Source organism: Patagioenas fasciata, chromosome 9, assembly GCF_037038585.1.
Source record: "Patagioenas fasciata isolate bPatFas1 chromosome 9, bPatFas1.hap1, whole genome shotgun sequence".
Lineage (NCBI taxonomy): Eukaryota > Metazoa > Chordata > Aves > Columbiformes > Columbidae > Patagioenas > Patagioenas fasciata.
The window spans coordinates 30482234-30501875 of NC_092528.1; the positions used below are offsets into that span (position 1 = coordinate 30482234).

The following is a 19642-nucleotide window of genomic DNA, read 5'->3' on the forward strand; positions in this document are numbered from 1 at the left end:
ACAGGGACAGAGAGTGACAGCAGCTCACCCGCTTCTTTGCTATGTGATAACCTTTATAAAACTAACGTCCGGAGCTAATAGCAGCTCATTGACTCATACACACACAGCGTAACAAAGGAATATGTAGATAAATATATATATAAAAGTTATGTGCAACAGCCTTTCAAGTTGAAAAAGTCAGCGCAGGGCCTGTGCGGATGCTCTGGATGTGTAATTACACTGAGGCAGAGCAAGGAGGGTACCCAAGGATAAATCTGAATTTTCAGGAGACACGAGGCAAATTAAAATATCACAAAGGCTTTGTGTTGAAATCATATCCATAGACTCATAGTACACATATTAAATACTATTATTTGAAACAGAAATATACTATTTCCATTTTAGTTGGACCCAAACAATTAGTCCAGCAGGCTAACCCAAAGGGAACTGGACTGAGTGGAACCCGGTTCACAGCAGACAGGGTCTCCTGACACTTGTGATCTGGACAACTTAATGTCAGAATTAGAGATTATCTAATTAATTTGACCTTCTAATTTACTGTGTTGCACTCAGCTACCATGTCGTTATTAATATCTTATTGCCAGGCGATTTACCTGTCAAAGCTTCTTTGCTAACAGTCTTTATTTGTAGGAAAATTTCCTCTTTCATGGCAGCCCAGTTGTCCAGGTTGCTGGAGATGACTTCTTTGATACTGTCTAGCTCACTTCTAATAAAAGGGAAGAGGGAGACGGCCTTGTTCAGAGTTGAGCAATGGTGTTCCAATGTGTTTCTGCAAGACAGAGAAAAATAACACCAGACGTACATTCTTTTAAATTACAAACTTGGGAAACTGAAGTAAACTTGACAACTACTTTTCCATTGTATGACAATTTATGCTATATTGAATTATGATAATATAATGTATGAAATACGCTGTATATTGAATATATTTAAGTTTTTCCCTTCTAAATGTTGATTTACAGTGTGAATTTATGGGTTGTCAGGGACAAGGACAGGAGTTGGACTCTATGATCCTTGTGGGTCCTTTCCAACTCATGACATTTTATGATCATCTGACAGAGCTTAAATGTACAAATGCAGAAAACTGTGCCATTGCACAATCGCTTTTTATTGAGAAATCACAGTAATCATGTTTAAATGACTATATGTCCAAGCTTATGTTGACTCTTCAAAACAAGACACGTAAGAAACACCGTATTTCTGATGCATTACAACCAAGTGGCACACACTCGCTTTTAAGCATTAATTAATGCTTTTAAATTCATGAAGAAACAAACTTGTTGCTCATAACATCAGCAACTAGCAGTGCTGTTTTCCAGTTGTATTTGGCAGCACTAGAGCATCTCAGTGTGCTGGATCAGCAAGAAGCACCGGGATGGTTCTAAACACCCTGAGCACGTGCAGCGAATCCTCCTGCCTGACCCTGCGTGTTCACAGGAGGCACAACATCAGCATTTCCTCTAGGACTCTTACCTGAGCACCTGTGATTGCTTATAGGCAGCTTCCTTTTCCTCTTGGAAATACCGCAAATCTTCCTTCGCGTTTTTTAACTCCTCTTGTTTGGTTTTCAGCTCCACCGTTAGGTTCTTTATTCTACAGATGCAAAGAGAACAATCAGAAAGTATTACTTGCATTACAAACCAAGCTCTGACTTTTGCTTTAGCTTTAAATTAAAAACATGCTGAAAGGCTTTTCAAATATGATAATCACGTATTTCAGACTGAGGTATCAGATCTGCAGATGGAGAGAACTTGATCTTCTGGCCACTGTGCAAGCAACTCTACAAAATACATTTGTACAGTAACGTGGAAACATGCATGTCCAATATCAGCTCTGTGCAGTGCTATATAAACATCTTCAGAATCCAGTGTTCATTCACGGATACGACACAGAACTCATTCATCCTCCAAAAATCACCCGTCATTATGAAAATCTCAGTTTAAAGTTCAACGTGGGTACCAGCTCAGGGGCTGCAGCTCCTGTGGGGCAGGGACGCGTCCCAGCAGGACCCACCGCTGGCCTCAACCAACAGCGAATCCTAAATATTCCATTACTCTTACCATCCTTTTTTCCCATTCGCATTGTTTCTCTCTTTCTTAATTTCAGGCATTTGCAAAGAAGAATTCAATTAGTCCCTCACTTCCCTTCGCTCTCAGTTTCACAATCACAGAACTGCACTTCTGCATTGCTGAATTCATTCATGCTGCTCAGCAAATAATAATTAAAAATACGCATGTGAAATGTGTTCCTGCCCATCATTTTTACACTAACTGGCATTTAGGCCTCTGTTGCTTCACAACAGCCTTTTAAAAACCAAAGAGAAACTTTTCACAAAATCTGTTTCCACCAGATGTTATTTCTACATACTTGGGCAATGACATTAGCATCAACATAATCAAAGATGTCAAGTTAGTAAGGTTATTTTCCTACATTTTTGTTACAGAGGAGATCGAAGGAGATACTCTCACAACACCCTCTCTAAGTATCTGCCTTATATAGATTGAGAAGTCTTTTAATGCTTCCTTCTACTCAGTACGGAACGTGCTTCATCACAACAGCACGTCACGGATCTTTAAATGACAGTGTGGGTAAAGACGTTCTGCATTTACATCAAATCTGACACCAAGAAATATCCTAAATCCAGGATTGGGGAAAAAAGGTTTATTGTTATCAGGACTCAAATACATTGTGTACTCTCGCTCCCATTAAAAAAGCAAATTAACGTTTGTCACACCTGTGCTTTAATTGTGTTTCCTTCAATGAGATTATGGCACTGCAGAAGTAGAATATTTGTACCTTTTGAGCGTTTCCACTCCAGCAGCGGTTCTGACCTGTTCATTTTTCAAGCACAGCTCTCATCGGGTAAATCAACACATTTTAAAGCCGGGTCTTGCAACAGCGCGGGGCTTATTCCCACAATTGTAATGAAATGAATGGAACGGGAATAACAGACTTGAGTCCAATTCCCTTCCCGTGCTAGCAGCACAGAAGGGACACACACAGCGCTATCTGCTCACAGGACAACGTCTTTGTTTTCCCTTAGCTGCAGACAACCATTCAAACTTAGTTTTCTAGCCCCAAAAGTACAACTACAATGATACGCAACTTTTAAATGCAGTCCCTTAGTGAGCTTGCACCTCTTACCGTTAACCGACTGCAAGAAGAGAAAGCGAACGATGTGTCTGCTGGTGACTCATTGTCATGAGGACATCAACAACACTGGAATGGACAAGTATTTTACAAAACCAAAGGATGGCAGGCTTTGCTTCCATTTTAAAAAGCAAAAGACTGATTTATAGTTAAAAAAAATATAAAAATTAAGCCATAATATTAATGTGCATTAGTTACTGTTGGATGGATCATCTGTAACACACTTGCACCAAAATGCAAATTTTTAAGATGTATCGGTCCTGATAAAGAAGCCTAAATCTGTAGAGTTCTGCCAACACCACATGAGCACCTGCTTGTTTAGAACCAAGTTGTTTGGGCTCAACCATTTAAACAAACAAACAAAACAACTTACTAATAACTTGAAGACATTTCTGGCATTGCCTTGCTAGGAAAATTTACCTACACCTACCTGTTAACTTCTGGGAGACCAAGAGTAGGAGGGGGAGAACAAACTCTGACTGCACTCGGGAGCAAAATCAGACTGGTGTCCCTGACTAACAAGGAAATGTCCATCCCCTCAAAGTCACAGAAACCCAAATCTATTTTTGCACATGATATATTCTGTTAATCATACCTTGAGGAAAAAAAAAGCATTGATTTACCGTTGAACAATAACAAATCAAAACCGTGGGGTCCATGGACACTAGATGCTCATTTTCTAGTCTTATGCATTCCAGAATAGGCAGTATTGGAGGATCTTTTGGCTTAAAAAACAAACGTGAAAGTAAATACAGACACGTTTTCTTCCTCTTTCCATTCCCGAGATTTGCTCTAACAAGATTAGCACAGAACTGCGGTGCAAAGGGACCTTATCAGAATGTTCCGATTGGCACACAAAAGAGCAGGTGGAGACGGTGAGACAATTGCACTTTGTCTCCGACCATCACCAGGAGGAGGAAGAAAAATAAGCATGTTATTTTGGTGATATTTAGCACAAAGGGAAAAGTTCAATGGATCATTAAATGCCGGCATTACGAGAGAACTGTGAGAACATACTGATCCTCTGCCCTATAGTTCACACGAACTGTGAAAATTAACGTCCTCTGTTTGCAGGCAGCGTAAATTCACTTTCTTGGTGAATACAAGAGGAATCCTGCCCAGAGGGGGAGGTGAATTATAACATGTTAACTACCAGCGCTGACAACGAAAAGAATAGCAGGAGCAAATAAAGAAGTAGTTGCGAGGGATTCTTGCCAGCAAACAAACACGCTCATTGTCCTATGGGGAATGACAAGAGCAATTACCATGTTTGTTCGAATTTAAGATGTCGTGTTTCACACGGGTTAAGATGAGAAGAGCTGAACTTTGCAGCCCACACGGTGCAGCCCCTTTAGGGGTCCCAGTAGGACCCAGCTCAGCCTCAAAGAGCAACTGCACCCCCAGTTGTCAGGAGCCAGCGGGGACAGTGCGCAGAAGAGCCTGGAACATGCCACCAATTTTAGACGTTTCACTATGGTATTTTCTGCTCCGTGAAACTCCAGGACCTGCTCATTGGTATTTCAGCATCTCACATTCCTCCCAACAGCCCCATCCGTGCACATCCCTGGGAAGGAGCTGAGGATTCGTTCACAAATCTGGCACAGAACGCATATAAAACTGCAGCGTCAAACTCGCTGCACACAACATCATCCACAACCTTCTTCTTCATTGTCTTTTTAATACTCTGCTCAGCACAGACTATTCAAGTTAAGACTACTTAAAGTCTTCATGTGCTACTTCAGAACCATCCACCTCTTGATTACAGGTTAGAATCACAGAATACGGCCCTCCTTGTCACACCTGCAGTATCCAGCACCACTACACCTTTTAAAGCACCTGCACTATTTAAATCCATTTTACGTTTCTTATATTGGATGAGCCAAGAATTATCAAACTTGGGCCAAAACAGTGCACCCCTCATGCACTGTCACAAACATCAAAAGACATGAAAGGGCCCCGAAGGAAAGTACCTGGAACCAATTTGTTTAGACAGATAACAGACTGGCACTTCAGCTTAACTAAGCCTGAATCCCTGCTCTTGCAGCCAGCAGCCGGTACCCGAAGATCCAGCAGCACAGCCCATCATGTGCATCGACTGGCGCTCCAACCAGCCACAGCCCTTCAGGAGCAGCTCTCCTGCAAATAATCCGGAATTAAAGCCATTTTAACACAGAATAAGACTTGAACAGCTAAATTAAATCAGTGTAGTTAACTGCATGATGGTTACTTCCCCTTCTGACAAAATCCCAAAGGGTACATCAGTAATTTCCACACAAGCTCAGGTTCCCAGGTGGCTTTCAGGTCTAACCACAGGTACAAACAAATAGCAATACTTTAACCTAAAGGGAACAGTCTGCAACTAAGAAGAAAGATTAAATCTCTTGGTCTACGAGAGATGGGGAAAAAAAAGGCTTATTTGGCTTCTGATAAAGATGTGCAGTTTGGGAGGAATGATTTGTCAACCTTGCAAGAATGAGAAGATAGTAGGTTGAATAGTTAGTTTGTGGCAACAGCACAAGGTAGCAAGAGAGATCCAGGATAGTAAAGAGGAGATAAGGAATATTTAGACAGGTTACTTAACAAGGTACAATAGTTGATTTATGGCCTGAATGAAAGCCACTGAAAGTATTCCATTGGATTTCAACAGGTTTTAAATCAAGTTAAGCCATGGGGAAGAAAAATGCAGAGATAAATTTTGTTATTAACCGTTCCAGCTCTGCTACAAGAAGTCGGCTAAATGAAAATGTTCAGTTTACCTGTGGCAAACGATCCTCAACAAGAAGAATATTCTGTCACTGCATTTGGTAACGCACCAAAAGCTGCCAGCATATCTACCACCCAGAGCTGTGGAAGGAACCAGAACAAATGCACTCTCCGAATATATGACATTCAACCTAAGAAAACGTTGCATGGTGGGGTGTGGGTTTGTTCAGTTCAAATGAAAAACATATTGCAAATAACAAGGAGTGATCTACAGGATAGTTGCATCTTGTCCTACTTTATGTGAACTTGTATGTTTTAAAATGCATCTTTTATTAGTAATATTACCTAACACAAGCCTAACTAAATCCATTAATAGTAGAAGTATCTGTTACTAGCCAACTATAAGCATTGATATTTATAGTCCTACTGTAAACAACTAGTGGATTACAGATTCCAAAATATGAGGATAGAAAAATTAGGATACGGAAAACCAGCACACAGGGCAGAGCGGGGGAAAAAGCACCTTTGAAAGTCTCCTTTCCTGTATTGTTTTCTCACATCTACCCCAAAACGAACTTTCCCATTTGGTGTAGTCACCTGTGGGATCGGGAACCAAAGCTGGGCTGTCTGCCCATCAAAAGGACAAATGTTTTCCAAGTACAACTTCCTGTTCCGAGTTCAAAGTCATCACGATGTGATGAAGTAGAACACAGCAAAAGCCTGTAAGGATGAGCTGGAAGAGAAAACACTTGAAGGTTCCAATCACTGCGCCCTAAAAATACAAACGTGGCTCTGCAAACTATTGTTAAGTACCGGAGTCATTAAAAGTAAAGAACCTCCCCTTTAATTGGGACCCTTCACATACCTGCCAGTGAGCTCTGGCAAACTCTTGTTTCTGAGGAACAAGCAGCACCCCAGATTTTCATAACTGCTTTATATTCTGGGTCATCCCTTCAGAGAGTGAACTCTAAGTTCAGCGTAAGAAAGCTGAGAACTCTTTACAGTGTTACTATGAGACAATAAGTAAAAATTTCAAAGCTGTGAAAGTCCCAATGCTGTGGAATTTCATTTAAAGTGTTGCAAATATTTTTATTACAAACTGATCGGGTTAAATATTTGATCATTTCCCGTTGGGACTGTATGTAGGGGAAATAGCTCTGAAATGCCTTCTGGCCTTTCTTCCACTTTAAATATATTGACTGTTTCTAAACTATTAAGGAATTCAGAACTCACTTCTAGAGAATACTATGAAATATGATTTAAGTCTTACAGTATATATGTTATACCTGATTAAAAAAAACCAGACAAATCTTATTTGTGTTTTAAACTTCTTTGGAATGAAATTACCTAATACACATGCAGGAGAATAACATCAGACCAGATAACGTGCTCTGACCTTTCGCTTTTTGATTCCCCGTCAGCTCGATAGTGTTCAAGGTCTTGGGAAAGAGCCTGCAGCTCTGCTTGGAGTCCCTTCTCCCGTTCTATGCTTCTTTCATAACGTTTGATCTCCTTTTCCATTGCTTTTACTTTGTCTTCCATCACCTTAAACTCGTGAAGTATCAAATAGCTGACTCCACAGTATTTACAGACCGTCTCGTCCCGTGACATCTGGAAAGAGATAAATTCTAAGATTGTTTGCAAGAAACAAACTGAATGACACTAAATAATAAAAAACAACAATACATCTGAATGGTTTAAACCATTTACCGCTCTAAAGCATTTATGATCGGATGATGCTACTGCTTTAACAAATAGGAAAGACAAAATTCTACATCAGCAAAATGAAATCAAGCTATAGCAGTACTTTTTATATATATATATATATATATATATATATAAACTATGCAATTTACCATGTGGAACTCCCAATGGAACTGTAAACTGAAGTACCTTAGAATTACATTTGATGCATTAATTTAAAGTAAGATGCTGTGCATCACAAAATTACTGCCTTAATGAATTTGTGATTGCCCAAGCCAGAAGAACATTATTGACTGTGGTTTTTTGACAACTCCTACCCAGTTAAGTAGGCAAGATGAAAAGCGGAAAGCGAACAGAGCGATGTAACCCAGCAATTTTTACAAAAATCATTCAAATGAGTAGGGAACTAATGATTATGATGTGGAAAGTGTAAGCCATTGGCTAGGTAGGAAGGAGGCACCACTGATAAAAAACACAGTATGTAACACACATCTACTTGAAAGACCATTTCTTAAATTGAGGAACATACTTTTGTGAGTGATCAAATTATCAACCTTCGTGGTAAGCCAGGCCTCATAAAAATGAACAGGCTCCGACTTTGATACGTACTTATTACTCAGTTATTCCAGTGTATTTTAATCATTTTCACTCCCAGAAAAGACTGCTCGGTTTACAAGTGATGGAGAACTGAACCTGCACAACAAATGGATTATCGAGGAATTAAACCAGCCAGACCGACCCAAGAAGGTCCAATATTTCAGCAGGGGAATATGAGCATCTCCACACCAGCACGGATCAGAGATCCCGACACAACAGGTTTCACCTGTGCTTGGGTCCCAGCATAAACACATTTGAGCGGAGATGGTCAGAACTAAGCCCAGATCAGAGGCCGCTCCTCATGCAGCTCCAGGGACAACCTCAGAGCAACAGCTCTCCAGAGCTATCAGTGGGAGATGGAAGAGCAGCCGTGTGCTTGTACCCAGAGCTGGAAACGCGCTCGAACCCTTCCTGCCGTTATCAACTGCTACACGAGTTTAACACAATGACCTATGAAAATCAGACACCTGCAAAACTGCAGGCAGCACAAGTCTAAGAATGTAAGAATCCCTTGTGCTATAGAAAACAAAAAAGACATTGAGACACTTAGAGAAATACAGAGAAATAGTAAAAAAACAGCTTTCAAAAATTACAAGCTAAAGACTCATTATCCCATGATTCAATAATCATTAGTGCTTTAAGTATAGCTTGATAAAAATGATATTTCAGGACGCCTTGGATGCCAGGCCAAGCTTAATTTTCCAATTTCTTAGTTTTGCTCCAGTTTAAAATACCCCTAGTTACAGTTGCTCTGAATGAGCTGAAAATGCGAGTTTATTTTTCCTGGCAGCTGCAAACTGTGCTTGGAAATATGAAACTGTTATTCAGGATAACCACCATAAAGTTCCAAAGCACTAAAATTACTATATTGAAAAAGGACAAAATGAGCTGTTATGAGGAGCACAGGAGGGGGGCTCTTATCCCAAAAGAACATTGTGCTCACAGCACCACCGCGGCTGCCTTGCAAATAAACAGGCACAGGCGTTTCACGGGGTACCAGGACTGAAAACAAAGTAAAACAGCTCGGGACCTGAGCTGAAAATGGTTTATGCAAGTACTAAAACATTTCAGTTTTCAAATTCAGTGTTGTTACTGAACATGAAAATAAATTAGGTCATAGAACAATAAATATTATCCATCTGGACTTGGTGGGAACTGGGTCTCTTTCTTCTTCACGTCCACTCCTCAGGTGAAATGAAAACCTGAATAGACTTCAGATCAGGGTATGTTTTTTAAAGCATTTGCTAAATAGTCGATAATCACAGGAAAGCTTGATAGCTTTATATTACTTTGGTTCTGTCTTTTAATCAGAAACTTGCTTCTATACACAATTATCCTGCAACCACTGCAATATACTGTATGTAGATGTGAACCAGTTTTAAAACCTTTATCTGTAGTATAAGTAGCCGCTTCTTAATATCACTAAAGAATTTGGCACAGGTTAAGTAACGCTCAACAGGCAAGCCAGCCCTAAATAAATTCCATGCTGCAGTAGCTTAACACCAATAAGCAAGGTAACTAATTTAAATCCAGCACATATTTGCTCCATATGAAAATGAACAGCAGCCAACTGAAGGTGAACAGCTCTGAAGAGCAAGGCCTGCACTGCACAGAATAAGGGGAGAACTCATCCGAATTCTCATCCGAAACCCCAGGTTCCTCTCTCATGCCCGCAGCGGTCAAATCGCAAGCAGGATTTGCTCTTCTTTCCTTTTTCTTTTCTTTTTTTCCTTCACCCCTTTGCACTGTCAACATCACAACCCAAGTTCTCCTCAGCAATACTTCAAATACCTCCCAAAATCCCAAGATCCTGGTTTCCTTCAGCTAAAATAATAGCAGAGCTGTCCTAGGGCTACATCAAGTTAAAGGTCAGAGCCAGAAAGCATTTGAGAGCTCTGAAGACTGCCTACAAATTAAATGGGTTTGCACCATTTCCAAGAGAAATAACATCACTTAGGCACCTGTGTTTCTCTGTTGTCACCTTTCAACAATTTGTGAAGCAGAATGTTTGGTCATTTATAACCAACTCTAACACCGAAGGCAGAAATACTTCAGTGTCTAGAAGTTTTAGATAACCAGGTAGGTAATAAATATTAAATAAGTTCCCTGCTGAAGAAAACTGTAGTGTAAGCACAGTCCTTATCAGATAATCCATATAGGAAAGAGCCGTATAAATGTGCTGTCCAGGAGAAAAGATTCCGCTAGACCTTGCGTCTCAGACACCAAAGGTGATCAACCAGTACATCAAAATTGTCATTAGTTCTTCTGCTTATCAAGGTACCCTTGCTGGAATAATAGTATCACTGAGTAAGCACTGAGAGTGTGTGTTACATACACAACAATTCCTGTTTTCAGATTCCATATTTCACAATTCACATTTGATCGAAACACTGTTGGCAACTTCCTAAATGCAATGCAGAAAAAACTCTGGGGAAAAGCAGAGTTTGGAAAGAACAGAAAAGGAAACTTGCAGAGCTCTAACTAGAAAAGGACTGAGTGTGTCCTTAGCAGTGAATAGAAAAAGTCAATTAGGAATTTAAAAAGGCAAACAGAAAGTAATTCTAGCATTGTGGTTTTGGTTCAGGCTGGATAAGGAAACCCAAGGCAGAGGATGTGAAAAGGTAACAGAAGGCTACTAAAAAAACCCAGTATTTGAGTCAGCACAACAGCACTGCGAGTACAGCAACAGCAAAGAGAAACCAACTCGCTGAGGACAAAGTGCTTGAACTGGGAAGATACTGGATGTGTAAGATTTAGAGTTACAGTTCTAATACGCGTTAAACCAGCTGCTCTAAAGGACAAGAGCTGCGTCCAGACCAAGGTGCCCCGCGAGGCAGCGTTTCCAGCTGTGCTGTCCCGTTTCCAGCTGTGCCGAACCGGCAGCGTTTCCACTGCGGCAGCCGGGTGACTCATTTTGACTCGGAGCTGTGCTCGGTTTTGGAAGAACCAACATTATTCCATGGTTACATAGGTTTCTTTAGCTACCAAGGGCAAGTGGAGAACCGAGCCAAGAGGGACAGCCGCTTAAATTACATCTGCCTGACTTGGTACCATCAGCATCTGTAGAGCATCAGTTACAAGCCAAAAAAAACACATTATTTTGGTGCTCTGGACCATTTTTAGCCTTTTGAATGACAAGAATTTCTATCCTTTCAACTCGATCAAATTGCAGGGAGCCTCATCCTGTGCACTGCTGTTCTCTTCCTCTGATATTGCAGAGTCCACCCGCAAAAATGACCACGATAAAGAGCTAAATTCTTGCCAAAAGAAAAATAATCTCTTTTCTCATTTAGCAGTACCTTGGTATTACAGCATCCAGCATATGGATCACTTATGCCATAATTAGCCCATTACAAGCAGCTAATAAATAGCCATGACTCTTAAAAGCTTTAATTAATGAGATTCTTTTAAAAGGCTTTGTATATGTTTCCGTGCATCACCGAAATAAAAACACAGAGCAATGAGCCCAGATGTGCTCCTGGCGCATTAACTTTACAGTGAAAAGAAAATCATTATGCTGCAGCTAATTGCTCCTAAATTCCTTCTGTATATTTATTGTTCTACTTGATTCTACCTTATCTACTTTCTGTTTCACTTCTCCTCTGCCACATGACTTTCATTCCTCTCCTGACAAACCACCTCATCACACACAAAGAAATCCTCACTCAAAGCACAGCTGGTGTTCTGGGAACAAAGTGGAGTTTTCTGCTGTACATGCAAAATGCAACAGTTATTTGATTGGGATTGATCTTTTCTATTCAAAGAAAGATTTAAGAGTCTCAGTAGAAACTTCACTTCTTTAAAAAAGGAAGAAAAGGCTTATTGTGAGGCCAAGTTTTCAGTCGGCATCTACAGATTGTACTGTTAATCCATGCTGCATACGTCCTTATTGGTTACACTTGCATAAAATAGCAGTTGCAACATAAAAATCACAGTAGTTGCTTTGAATACATATGAATAGTGTAGAAATAGGCACGTAGTAAAAACAGAATGCCTGCTCTCAAAAGCTTCATTCAAAACATGCCCTGAAACAATCCGTTTGTCACGACAGGAAATAATACTCAGATTTCAGGTAGCTGTAAGTTTTTCCTGCCTGTGAGCAAAGCAGACTAATGAATCATAAAATCTGTGAGCACTGCTAATAACAGCAAATATCCCACACGTGTCCAGCAGGCCGTGCAGAGCGCGCTGCGATGCCTGGGCAGATAAAAGAGCATTTAGCTCATTGTTAACCATGTCTTTGCCTGGCAAATGGTGACGTTTTGCATCTGTAGTTGCAAGGGCTGGGAAGCGCCTCCAAGAGATGCTGCAGTCCCTCCAACTCCTGTCAGCGTACTTGGGAGCCACTTGCAGAAAGGGTACAGAAAACCCCAAATACAGTGGATACAGCCCTAACTTGGTGAGAAATGTTTGAATACTGTGAATACAGCCTGAGCCTTACGAGCACAGCAAGAGATCAAAATCCTAGGTGACCACCGGTGGCTCCCGAATTCTCACATTAGGAATGGAAGAACATGATCCAAGTTCAGATCTGCTTTCACAAATCTTCTGCTATTATAGCCACTCAGAAACCTGAGGTAGCTGGAGCTTGTCACCCCAGTGAAATCTAAAAGTTGAAAATTCTACAGCCAAATCTCAGTGGGCACAGGGATAACGGGTGAACATCATCTTAAGAAACATCCCCAGGATACGTGAGCACAGGAATCTGCTGTTCTGCATGTAGATACAACCGTGTTCATCTGGAAGGCACGGATGGCAACGCTGCTGCTTCTAAATCCATATGGATATTGTAAGTACTGAACACATTGTTCACTTTTACAAAGCTCGTCTTGCTGGGCAGGACAGACTCTTCAGCTAAGTAACACAACTGGAACTATGCTTTAAAAAAAACAACCCCAGGTTCAAAGACAGCAAGAAAAATTAAAGATAACACCATGTGCTCAATCTATAGCACGTGTGGCAAATCTAATGAGTAACCATTTGCTACTAGTAATGTACGGGATGTTTTGTGGACAGTCGGATACCACGGAACGTTCTGTACTGCTGTGCAGCACAGCTCCAAAGTTCTTGCTCTGCTTGCTTTCTTCAGCTCCTAGGGTGTGAGAACTACTAATCTGTAAGGGTAGCTTGTGCTCAAATCATTTTTACATTAAGCAAAGGTTGCTTGCCAAATAAAACATAAAATTAAATAAAACTTTTTGTTTGGTGCTTTGAGGAGTCCAGGTGTCATTTTACTGTCGAACAGAGGTGGCTGCTATTTTGTTTCCCACTTTGGTGAGTTCTTCAGGACAAAACTGCATCTTCCCACCTATTTACATCAGAGGGGCAACAAGGACGCAGAAACAAGCTGAACTTCAGTGAGCTCACAAGCACATACAAAAAGTAAACCACCCCCAAAATACACATCCATAAAATTGGGGTAAAGGAAACACTATCATCTCTTTTACTCTCCCAAAACTGTCCCAGATGGCGCAGACTTTGCCATTGACTGACATGGTTATTTCCCTCCGGGGAAGCCACCAATTCTCCTGCAGCAGCTGCTCTCCACATTGGCCATCACCACCGCTCCATGGCGCAGAGCTGCTTCCTTCGACACGTGCAGGGAAAACCAACTCCTCCTGACTCCTGACACTGGCAGAGGTTGCTCGGTCAGGTAACCAAACTGCTAATAAACTCACAACTCTGAGGTTTTTAATTTTTTTTTTTTTTTTCAGAAACAAACCATTATTTTGATCTTTACTGATAATTAGTTCCTAGGAAGTATGCAATTGTAATTACAAAAAACTCCTGAAATACTATAAGCTTTAATAATGGACACATGGATGTTTATTTACCTGTTGATTTTTTATTTCCATTTGGCACGCATCTTGCAATATATATTGTGTGAAAGGAGAGTATGAGAGTAGTAGAAGGAACGAGAGAGAGAAGTATAGGGCCATGTAAAATTCTCATGTGACTCTTTAAGGCAAAATTTATCAGAACCTGAAGAATCAAAGTCCCTTCACATCTATAATTTCACTAGCAAAACACCAAAAAGCTCCTCCCCTCTAGATTAAAGCTTCCTTTAAAGTATAATAAACTTAGCAGGCAATGCCTCCTGGACCCAGCCTGCAAATGGTCCATTTATTTCAACTTCTGCCATGACGTCCATGGCTTTACTCTGGCAGGTCTGGCAGTAGAACCGTCTGTCCAGGTTGGCACAAGCTGCTCCCTTCCCCTTTCCCTCCCCATAGCATCCTCTAGAAAAGTGCAGTTTTGGAGGCAGCGATGTCGCTGCTCCAAGTCTTAACAAGCAGCTTGTGAAGCTCCATCCAGCGGGAACACGAAGGACAGGAATGACAAGAGCTCAGCTCTGCGTCCTTTGTTTTGAGACAGCTGCTCCAGCCGTTGTCCGCACACCCCCCCCTGCAGTGAGCCAACAACAACCAGCACCCAGCAAGTGAATATTCCTCATCTGCAACCAAAATCCCAGTGCTGCACATACTCCCTCCAGACACACGTGTTCCTCTGGCCCGCAAGCTGTATCTTGGGAGCACGTGCTCAGTTTGGCACAGCAATCTACAGCTGGCACGAGTTCTGCTCATATAGGAGTGATCTAAAAGAAAGATTCCAAGAGAGATGCTATCAAATCCAAGGAGCAGAGAATGTGAAGGGAATAAGAACATGTGTACATAAAAGGCAGAAAATACGACAGGAAATTGTGAGAATGACTTGTAGTCAAGCTCAGTATCTTGTAACTATACTGCAACTACAACAAAAGCCAGCGGAGCAAAGAGATGAGCAGCAGCAAAGGATCTGTAAAACCCCAATGATTCACTGATCCCAAAATCTGCCGTTGCCTCAGAGCTCACACCTCTCACACTGACGGGACAGGAACATAAGCCTATTTGTGCACGTATCTAAAGCACCGGTGTGCCTTCTGCACACGGATCTTTTGGTTAAAGGTGTAAAGTGAGATCTCGAGCGGCTGCCGGCCCAATGCTCCACTCCAAAGCATAAGTGCGGGGGATTCCACAGCTCCCTCGGCTGCTCAGCCACCCCTGTGTCCGGAGTTCCACAAAACTCAACCACAGCACGTCCAGAAAGGCGAGGAAAACATTAATTTGCAGCTGGAGATGAAGGGCAACCATCTTCCTACACACACACAATTACTGTTACTGTGCCCTCACAGATCTCCTAGAACAAGTAAACCCAGTTCTATCACCCTTTCTCAGAAGAAGAGGATTTTTAAGCTCCTAACTATTTTTTCCATTTTTCTAGATTTCCTTCAGTAATGCTATTTTTCTTAAAGCCTAGAGCTTAGAACTGACACCTCAATAGCCCTGAAGTGAGGATAAAAAAGGCCCAAGTTTCACATGCAATTCCTACCCTAACACAGCTAATGTTTGCTTTCCTCCTTGAATTCTCAGAAATCATCATTGACGGCTCAGAAATTGTCCCAACAGTTTCCTGGACTGTTCCAGGGAGAATTTGTCCAGGCTGTGCCAGTACTTAAAAATTCTAAATTCCTTGTTGATTATTAGACACGTACAAAAAAAACGAGGACAGCAGGGTGTTTTGTTGCCGAAGTAAAAACCTCAGCATTACACAAAGTGACTCGTGTTCCTCTTGTGTGCATCATCGCATAGAAAGGGCCTCCCCAAAAGTTAATCCATGTAAACAGCAGCATTGTTACTTTGGGAATAATTTGTCTCCCAAACAAAAGAACAGGCTCACACACAAAGAGAAGATACAAGGAAAGATGAAGGGGAATGTTCTGTTCCTATTTGTATTGACACTCCTTTGGAACAATTACGTGTTATGCTCTGCAGTTGTTCCAAACTTATGGCAACAAAACATGCCATATGGGGTAAAATCTGAAGCTTACCTTGGAGTGACAACACCACTACAGAATGAGCATGTTCCTCTACTGTGTTCCTAGTGTAATTACACTTCCTATGTAATGACAAAACCTAGAACACACTCAATCTAAAACCAGGCCCAAAATGTACCAGATAATGTACCAGTTCACAGGCCCCTAAATTACAGGAGTATCTCATCTCTAAACGGTTTGGGTTTGTACTCCCACTGTTTCATACCTTTCGAATTTCCTCTGGCAGCGCATGAGTGGGGATGTGCCGCTCCATGGCCTCCCGAAAGTCTGCGGCGGGGTCAGGGGAACTGCCGGAGGTCACAGGGAGGGACAGAACCTGCTGTCAGCAACGGGACCACACGCTTCCTCCGGCCCACGCGCGGAAATGCAAACACACCCACGCCACAGGCCCCGGCCGGGCCCGCGGCCTCCCCACCCCGCACCGCACCGCCCGCACGGGGACAGGGCTGCCAGCAGCGCCGGGACCCCGCGAAGGGAGAGGGGAGACGGGACGAGACAAGACGGGCTGCGGCGGCCGGAGGGAAGCGGGGCGAGGGAAGGGAGCGAGGCCCGGGAAAGCGGCCGAGCAGAGGGGAAGCAGCCGGGGCGGCCATTTTCTTACCGCGGCTTCCTCCGTCACCACAGCAACGCGTCACGTGGCCGGGGGCGGGCGCATGCGCGGAGAGGGCGGCAAGCGCGAAAGCGGCGGCGCTTGGGGGGGGGGGGGGGGGGTAGGGTCTGGGGTGCCCCGGGTCACCCCCGAGCCCCAGTGTAACGAACCCCGTTTAAAATTAATAACTAGGAACGGGCGGAGCTGCGCGGCCAGGAGCTGGCTCTGCGGGAGGAAAACGGGGTGAACGCCGCCCCGGTTTTACTGCAAAGTCTTGGTTTTATCTTCTTTATCGCCCCCAAACCGCCCCCCGTGCCTCGGTCCCTCGCATGTCGGGACCCAGTCGCATGTGCTCGGCCTCCGGCTGAACCGGGGTTGCGCTGCCAGTTCTCAATGAAATCCATTCGAGCGCAAAGCGGAGCAATAAAAATAAATAAATCAGGAAAAGATGTGAGAATTGGGAGCTTTCAGTATAACCCCGTTTCAACTGAATTAATTTCACGTTCTGCCCCTCCCCCCCCCCCCCCGCCCTGCTCCTTTTCATCGCCGGTTATTTGATGTGCGGCCCCTTCGACACGGGCCAGAAAAAACAGGTTTTATTGAGACTGAGTTTTACCGCATCGCATCAGCCGTGCCGCAGCGGCCATCTGCTTTGTCCCCATGGTCCCCAAAGCATCTTCTATATACCCAAAGCAATCCCTGTATGTCCAAAGCAATTCCTATGTGCCCAATGGAATTCCTATATGCCCAAAGGATTTTCTATATGCCCAAAGGATTTTCTATATGGCCAAAGGATTTTCTATATACCCAAAGCAATTCCTACGTGTCCAATGCAATTCCTACGTGTCCAAAGCGTTTTCTATCTGCCCAAAGCAACTTCTATATGCCCAAAGAATTCTCTATATACCCAATGCAATTCCTATATATCCAAAGCATTTTCTGTATGCCCAAACCGATTCTGATACACCCAAAGAATTTCCTATATGCCCAAAGCATTTTCTATATGCCCAAAGCAATTCCTACACACCCAAAGCATTTCCTATATGCCCAAAGCATTTTCTATATGCCCAAAGCAATTCCTACACGCCCAAAGAATTTCCTATACGCCAAACAAGCCTTATACATAAGATACACCTTCAAAGAAAAAAAACAATTTAGGGACAGCCACTAGAAACTGGAAAAAGGCCGCTGTGAAAAGCAAGGTGACCTTCCCCAGGCCTCGTTAACCTGATTTAATTTATGCATGACTCGCTCTTAACTGCAAAGGTTCGGTCTCTTGCAAAAGCATCAGTAATGTAGTATTTTTTTAAGAAAAAAAATTGCATGAATAGGAGCTGTTGCAATAAGAGGTAAAGCCGGGGGGGGACCGGGGAGGGCACCGGGCGCCCCAATGGGGCGCCCGGTGCCCTCCCCGGTCCCCCCCCGGCTCTGCAGCGCGGTCCCGGGGTGGCCACCCCCCCCTCGCCCTCGCGTGTGTCACCGCCGTGACCCGCTCCACGTTGCGTGCCGAGCTCCGCGCTGCGCTGCAGCCCTAATCCCCGGTTTGGCAGCCGAGCGGAGCCGCATGGCCCAGCATCACCCCCCTCCTTAACCCCTTCGTGCTCCACGGCGAGCTGGGGGATGATGGGGGGGGGGGTGTCTCGCGTGGGAATTGGGGGGGGGGGCTGTGGGAATGTGGAAACAAACGTGAACTCGCGTACTCTGAGAATCACAGAATGTCAGGGGTTGGAAGGGACCTGGGAAGCTCATCCAGGGCAATCCCCCCATGGAGCAGGAACACCCAGGAAGGGGTCCAGGTGGGTTTGAATGTCTGCAGAGAAGGAGACTCCACAACCTCCCTGGGCAGCCTGGGCCAGGCTCTGCCACCCTCATCATGGAGAAGTTTAATCTCATATTTAAATGAAACCTCCTGTGTTCCAGTTTGAACCCATCACCCCTTGTCCTATCACTGGTTGTCACCGAGAAGAGCCTGGCTCCATCCTCCCTGACACTCACCCTTTCCATATTGATAACCACTACATTATAGATAACTGAGGTCACCCCTCAGCCTCCCCTTCTCCAAGAGCTGGGGATTTATAAGAATAAATATAACGGAGAGGGGGGTTCCCGGCGCGCTGCGCGCAGCCTGCGGGCTGGCAGCGGGGCTCGCCCCGCCGGGGGGTTGCGTGTGAAGGGCAGCTCGCCCCCCGCGGAGGTCTTTAATTAGGAGCGGCATTAACAGCGAGCCGGGGAAGGCAGCGCCTTTGATCGGGGCGATGGGGGGCCGCCCGGCCGCGCCTTGCCGGCATATGTTCCCCCTGCGTGATGGCGGCGGCGGCGGCGGGGGGGCGGCGGGACGGGCGCCCGGCGCCTCTCACGCGATGGCCGCCTAACGTGCCGGGGAAGGGTGTCGTGCGGCGATGAGATCAGCGCGGATCACCGCGGGGAGCGGGGGAAGGCGGCCGTCACGCAGCGGCCGGGAGATGGAGAGAGGGAGGGAGGGAGGGAGGGCGGTGGAGAGGGGGGTGCGCCCTCCGTGCTGCCGGCTGTGCCCCGTGAGGGGAGCGTGTGCTGGGGGCTGAGGAGATCCAGCCCTCGGGGGCTCAGGGCAGCCTGACCTGGGGGGAGCCTGTGCTGAGGGAGCTGAGGAGATCCAGTCCGGGGGGGTGGCTGAGGAGATCCAGTCCTGGGAGGCTGAGGAGATCCAGTCCTGGGGGGCTGAGGAGATCCAGTGCTGAGGAGGCTGAAGGGAGCCTGTCCTAGGGGGTGATGAGGGGATCCAGTGCTGGGGAGGCTGAAGGGAGCCTGTCCTAGGGGGTGATGAGGGGATCCAGAGCTGGGGAGGCTGAAGGGATCCAGTCCTGGGGGGCTGAGGAGATCCAGAGCTGGGGAGGCTGAAGGGATCCAGTCCTGGAGGGCTGAGGAGATCCAGTGGTGGGGAGGCTGAAGGGAGCCTGTCCTGGGGGGCTGAGGAGATCCAGAGCTGGGGAGGCTGAAGGGATCCAGTCCTGGAGGGCTGAGGAGATCCAGTGGTGGGGAGGCTGAAG

The 19642-nt window shown here is 44.5% G+C and overlaps 1 protein-coding gene across 14 annotated transcripts in view; it reads right to left on the bottom strand.

Moving 5' to 3' along the window:
* The window catches only part of LEKR1 (leucine, glutamate and lysine rich 1), a 38655-nt gene extending 21946 nt beyond the window's left edge, over positions 1 to 16709 (bottom strand). For 10 of the 14 annotated variants that reach the window (XR_011740561.1, XM_065844877.2, XM_065844875.2 and 7 more), the window contains exons 1-4: positions 16233 to 16637; positions 7250 to 7464; positions 1474 to 1593; positions 594 to 769 (exon numbers count right to left, since the gene is read on the bottom strand). Coding sequence is in view for 13 of the 14 variants with exons in the window: in XM_065844877.2 (XP_065700949.1) it covers positions 594 to 769; positions 1474 to 1593; positions 7250 to 7464; positions 16233 to 16280 (559 nt within the window). In the remaining variant the exon portion in view is untranslated. Of the gene's footprint in view, positions 1 to 593; positions 770 to 1473; positions 5995 to 6450; positions 6587 to 7249; positions 7465 to 16232 lie in introns of those variants that run through there. The other 4 variants (XM_065844876.2, XM_071812763.1, XM_065844879.2 and 1 more) reach the window with 4 other exon arrangements.
* Positions 16710 to 19642: the final 2933 nt, after the last annotated feature.